The sequence below is a fragment of the Otolemur garnettii genome, unplaced genomic scaffold (genome assembly GCF_000181295.1).
Source record: "Otolemur garnettii isolate 467f Iridium unplaced genomic scaffold, OtoGar3 scaffold00007, whole genome shotgun sequence".
Lineage (NCBI taxonomy): Eukaryota > Metazoa > Chordata > Mammalia > Primates > Galagidae > Otolemur > Otolemur garnettii.
This window is the reverse complement of record NW_003852402.1, coordinates 10,147,485-10,153,844: the sequence shown is the minus strand read 5'-3', so window position 1 is coordinate 10,153,844 and position 6,360 is coordinate 10,147,485. Positions and strand designations below refer to the sequence as shown.

General features: G+C 50.8%; 1 protein-coding gene across 1 annotated transcript in view; it reads left to right on the top strand.

Annotated features, from left to right (window-relative positions):
• Window positions 1-6,360, top strand: part of TRIOBP (TRIO and F-actin binding protein) — a 65,637-nt gene that overhangs the window by 10,799 nt on the left and 48,478 nt on the right. The window contains 1 exon segment of the mRNA XM_023509199.1: window positions 523-691. Coding sequence (XP_023364967.1) covers window positions 523-691 — 169 coding nt within the window.

The window sequence follows — 6,360 nt, the reverse complement described above, 5'->3', positions numbered from 1 at the left end:
CTGCCTCAGCCTCCCAAGTAGCTGGGACCACAGGCGCCTGCCACAACACCCGGCTCTTTTTTGGTTGCAGCCATTATTGTTGTTTGGCGGGTCCAGGCTGGATTCGAACCCAGCACCTTAGGTGTATGTGGCTGATGCCTTAGCCGCTTGAGCCACGGGCGCCGAGCCTGGGTTTGAACTCTTGAGCTCAAGCAATCTACTCATGTAGGCCTCCCAGAGTGCTAGGATTACAGGCATGAGCCACTGTGCCTAGGCTTGCACCTGGGATTTTTTTTTTTGGCCGGGCTGGGTTTGAACCCACCACCTCCGGCTGCACCTGGGATTTTAACCCACTTTTCTCTGGCCCCCGGGGGGGTGGTGTCTCTAGCATACAGTGAATACTCTTTAAATGTGTCTCTGGCATACAGTGAATGCTCTTTAAATGTCAGTTCCCTTCCCTTCCTTCTCTGCCCTCATGCTTAGGGTATAGCTCCTGGGACATTTCTTCTCCCCAAATACACATTTCCTCCCTTTCTCTGGCAGGACCAGGACACTGTCAAAAGGCAGGAGGAGGCCCCCAGCTGGGACAAGCTCACCGTCATGATCCCACGGAGGCCCCAGGAGGGGCCCAAATCTGACAGTGCCCAAAGGGCTCCATCTCTCCCCACCAAGCCTCCTGTGGGAGGAAACACTGCAGGCCAGAGAAAGGAGGGTGAGTCCTGCCAGGTCGGTGCCTGTGACCTGGGTGTGGTGATGCCCTGGGACTCCTCATTCGCCATCTCACTGGTTCACAGAGGAGGGTCTTCTGGAGAAACAGTGGCAGGCTAGCTGAACAAACAACCTGGGCAAAGGCTTGGAGGTGTAACTAAGCAGCATCCTGGAGCATAGATCAGGGTGTACGGTTGAGCCAGACTATGCCAGGGCTCAGGAGCCTACCTAGGACTTTGGATTTTCTTCTCTAAGTAGTAGGAGGCCACCAAAGGTTTTTGAGGAGTAGAGTCATGTCATTAAACCTGTGCCTTAGGATGTTTACTAGGGAAAAAGTGAAAAGGATGAACTGAGGCTGAAGGGTGAGAGACCAGTTAAGAGACTGCTGCAGCAGCTGTGGTGTTGACTGGTTCAGGCAGGAATCACTGGCTGAAGCTAAATCCCTGGGTGAAAGGTTTTTGGGGAACAGGATATTCGTGATCTCAAAGTATCACTCCTCAGATTACCTGTTGAATACAAAGGGAAAAGGCACGCTTAGGGTGGGAGATCTGGCAGGCACCACACCCCCATAACCAAGTGGTCTCATCCTCAGAGTGGGGCAGACTGGCATCAGACACCCCTGATGTGATGCTCAGGGTGGACACTGCATCACTTTCCTTCCAAACTATCCTGCTAAAAATGTACTGCCTGTATCATCTAACTCACAAAACACCAGACACTCCCCAAATTGAAAGACATTCTGCAAAATAACTGGGCGCTTTATGAAAGACAAAAAAGGGCTGGGGAACTGCTCTGTTTTTTTGTTTGTTTTTTTTTTTTTTTAAGAGACAGAGTCTCACTTTATCGCCCTTAGTAAAGTGCTGAGGCATCACAGTTAACAGCAACTTCCAGATCCTGGGCTTAGGTGATTCTCTTGCCTCAGCCTCTGGAGTAGCTGGTACTATAGGTGCCCACCACAATGCCTGGCTATTTTTATTGTTGTTGTTGCAGTTTGGCTGGGGCCGGGTTCAAACCCGCCCCCCTCCGCATATGAGCCTGGTGCCCTACCCACTGAGCCACAGGTGCCACTCCGGGCTATTTGTTGTTGTTGTTGTTGTTGCAGTTTGGCCGGGGCCAGTTTCAAACTCACCACCTTCGGTACGTGGGCCCAGTGTCATACTCACTGAGCCACAGGCACCACCGTGGGGAACTGTTCTTGATGTAAAGTGGCTACAGAGATAAAGAAGTGACATGCCATGTGTCACCCTGGTGGGATCCTAGACAGAAGCTAGAGCTATGACCAGCATTACTGGGACAACTGGGGCAATTTGTATGGACTGTGTGTTGGTTGACAGCATCATATCAGTGACACTGTGGTTAGGAAGGAGAATGTCTTTGTTCTTGGGAGATGCCTATGGAAGGGTTGGGGGGAAGTGTTAGGATGGCTTCAACTATCTCACATGTGGGTCAACAAGATAGATAGTGAGAGGTAAGGAGATGGGAGGGGAGAGATATGGTGGATGGATGGATGGATGGAACAAATGAGACAAGAGACAAACTTAACAACTGGTGACTATGGGAAAGAGAGCTATGTGATGGTCATACTGTTCCTGCCACACTTCGCTCATCTATTGCAGTCACCCAGGTGAGAGAAAGAAACCTGGATTAGGGCCACCAGCACTGGGCGAGGAGGGGACAGAGAAGGAAAGAGATTTAGGAAGTGGACTTAGTGGGATCTGAACTAGGAGGATACGTGGTCTCAGCTCCTGGCCTGGGTGTCTGCATGGAGGGCTGTGTCTTTTGCTGAGAGCAGAGGGCTGGGGATGGTATGTGCCCAGTGCTGGCCATGGCGGATTTGAGTGCCCTGAGGAGGAGGTTTTGAGGCTGTCACCCTTTGAGCTCTGTAAAGGGTCAGGGCAGGGGATGGCAGGGTTTTGAGCTATGGTGTCTTCGGCACGGAGGAGATACTCTTTAGTTAGCTTACTGCCCATAGGTTGATCGTGGCTGAATAGATGAGATAGTAGTGAGACAGCAGTCTAAAGCAATGCCCCACTTTTCTGGATGTTCTGGGCATTATGCTAAGCAAGTGTTTTACACAGGCTCACTCTGGGCTCCCTGGACCCCTTCTTCATCCTCACTGGCCACTCCATCTTGGTCATCTTTGCTGACACCTCCTCTTCTTTTAAATATAACTCTCCTCCCACTTTTAAATATCCAATGTCCCAGAGCCCAGTCCTAGGCCCCTTGTGTTCTCTTCCTGTACACCCAGCTCCTTGGCCCATGGTACTCCTGAGTCCTTGCCTCTGCCTTGATTTCTTCCTTGAACAACAGTTCCTCTCTACAGCCCTGCTCTGCACTGGGTGTATGACAGCACCTCCAGCTCAGCACAGCACTCCTGTGTCACTCATCAAGTAGTGTCAGGCTCTGTCCAGTGCTGAAGAAACAGCAGTGAATAAGACAGGCAAGGCCCCACCCTTATGGAGCTGACAACCCAGTGGCAGAAAGGAGGACAAAAAGCATGTTAAAAAAAAATAGATCAGAGGCAGGGGACAGTGGCTCACTCCTATAATCCTAGCATTCTGGGAGGCAGAGGTGGATAGATCACTTGAGCTCAGGTGTTAGAGAATAGCCTAAGCAATAGTGAGACCCTGTCTCTACTAAAAATAGAAAAACTGAGGCAAGAGGATCACTTGAGCCCAAGAACTTGAGGCTGCTATGAGCTGTGATGCCATGGAACTCTCCTCAGGGTGAGAGAATGAAACTGACTCAAAAACAAACAAAAACAAAATCCCAGGGGCAGCGCCTGTGGCTCAGTGAGTAGGGCGCTGGCCCCATATGCCAGAGGTGGTGGGTTCAAACCCAGCCCTGGCCAAAAACTGTAAAAAAAAAACAAAAACAAAACCAAAATCAGAGACTGGTAACTGCTATTTGGAGAATTGGAAGGAGGAGCTGTGAGAGTGAGTGACTGGGTAGACAAGCGGGGCCTTTGGGGGGAGGTTGAGATCTGAGTGAGTGGGCAGGAGTTGGCAGGTCAGAGGTGTTAAAGAGTGAACAGAGCTGGGGCGTTTAAGGAGTGGAAAGAAGGTTCGGGGCTGAAAGCAGGTCGAGCACGAGAAAGGTGTGGAGAGGAGGCTGGTGCAGGGGTGACCAGCAACTTGATCCTCCACCAAACTGGTTTTAATGTCACTGTCTGGCTGGCTGGAAGCTCAGCCCCCAAATATTAAGTAATCCCAGTAAGCTTTTTTGGCTTACTCTTTATATCCAAGTCATTGGCATTCCCATTAGTGCTTCTGCAGAACACACCCCACATCTGTCCCTTTCTTGCCATCTCCAAGACAACTCCAGGCCAACCTACTGCTGCTTGGGATTCTTTCCAGAGCTCTAAGTCACATTTCTGTCCCTTTCAGGCCTTTCTCCCTCCATCTTTTCAAAACATTAATCAGATCTGGTCATCCTGCTCCCACCTCCTGCCCGTGTCAGGCCCAGGGAGGAGGGTTCATGGGAAGAAGTAATAACATGAGGAACCAAATGCCTCCCTGGAGTGCAAATGGTCTGAAAGAGGGGGATTTTGTATTTGCTCTTGGGCAGCAGGTAAAGGAGCCTCCTATGTGACCCAGTTCATTAGAGGCTGTCACCGCAACCCACCTGGTGGTAGGTTTCTGAATTGCAGGCAGGGGACCACCCAGGAGGAATTAGCCAGCTCTCTGGTGCTTGGGACTCCTTGACTCCTCTCTCTGGGCACCTCCCAGTTTGCACAGCACAGTCCATGGGGCAGGCTGTGCAGGGATCGGGTGGCTGAGGGACAGGATACAGAATGCCCACAGACATCTGGAGGGCCAGCTGTGTACCCACTAAGGGGCTGCAGGAATGAAGTCAGATCCTAGGTGGACCAGGTTCAAAGGAGGCTTGAGATAGTGGGAAACAGGCGGTTCTGGGGCCAGGGGTCCCTGGGAGTGGTGGCAAACACCATCTCAGCCAGCACTCATACCCAGAAGGCGGGGAGGGTCCAGAATAAGGTGGTCCACAGAGCTAGGGGATACAGCACAGTGTACACCAAGCACCTACAGCGGCCAGGCATTGACTCTGCCCCATGGAAGGGATAGAAAAGAAGGCAGGGACCCCACCTGAAGGGAACTTGCTGGGGAGAGAGCAGTTAAACAAATAACTAGATCGACAGGGGTGAAGGAGAAGGACCAGGGAAGGCCTCTCTGAGGAGAGACCCCAAGGCCAAGAGGAGCCAGAAGGGAAGAGCTGATCAGACAGAGGCAGCAGCAGGAACACAGGCCCTAGAGAGGGGTCGTGTCTATGGATTCTGAGAAACTGGGAGGAGGAAGAGTGGGGGAGGGACTATGGGGGCTGCTGAGGCTAGGCAGGGTGGGGACACAGCAGACCTGGCAGAGCCTTGCAACTCTGGGATATCTGGGTTTGGTTCACATGCATTTGGGAGCCCATGAAAACTTTTTTGGCTTTTAAAAAGCTTTTTGTTTTGAAATAATCTTAGATTTATAGAAGAATTGCAAAGATCATATAGAGAGTTTCTATTGTAACCCCCATCCGGGTTCTCCTAATGCTAGCATCATATATAACCACAGTGTGATGATGAAACACAAAACACTAATATCTTTACAATACTATTCACTAAGCTACAGACTTTAGTGGGATTAATCAGTGTTTCCACTAATACCCTTTTCTCTTCCAATCCAGCATCCCACATTGCATACAGCCACCCTATCTCCTCTATGCCCTTCAATCTGTGACAGGTTTCCTGTCTCTCCTTGTCTTCCCCTGACAAGGGTGATGCGATCACATTTGCCTTTGGAAAGGATCTCCCTAGATGGAATGATGACATTGGGCCAGAGCATACATGTGGCTACTGCAACCATCTGGGAGAAAAATAACAGTGGCGGGGTGGCGCCTGCGGCTCAAAAGGGTAGGGTGCCAGTCCCATATGCCGGAGGTGGCAGGTTCAAACCCAGCCCCGGCCAATACTAATACTAATACTACTACTAATAATAATGGTGGCTTGGAGTAGGGAGGGGGATGGAGATACAAGGGGCAGGAGGATACAGATTGTATTTTAGGGTGGCAACAACATAAATTCTGAGTGTGCCACATGCTTGAATCTGTGCCAGGTGCTGGAAACTCAGACTTTAGAGACAACAGCTCAGAGACTAGAGGGGGCAGAGGCTGCAAAAGGCGGGAAAGAGAGGACTGGAAGCATGCAGGTAGTTAGGGCTCCTTCAAGATGAGGCTGCAGTACCCTTTACTTCTCTCCTGAACCACCAGTCCAGGGACATGCATGTAGCTTGTAGCCCATACCAGCGATGGAGATGGGTGGAGTGTGACAATGAGGTCATAATGACCCCATTATGGGTTAGGAATTGTGAAGGGGTCACTGTTGAGGACAGTTGCCCCCCAGCCCAGCACTTCTGAAGCTGTTACGTTGCAAACAAATCACCCAGAGGGAGTTGGGGTGGGACTTAAGATTCTTCATTCTACCAAACTCCCAGCTGCCAGTTTAGAAAAGGTTGTCCATCCCCTTGCCCATCCTACCCTCATGGCAGCCCTGGGAGGAGCCTCTGTAGCAGAAGCATTTGGATACAACAAGGAACAGGAACATTCTTGACTTACCACATGTGAAAAAATGCTCACTAGCAGAAATCTGGGGAATTTCTCAGAATCTGACCACAGGCA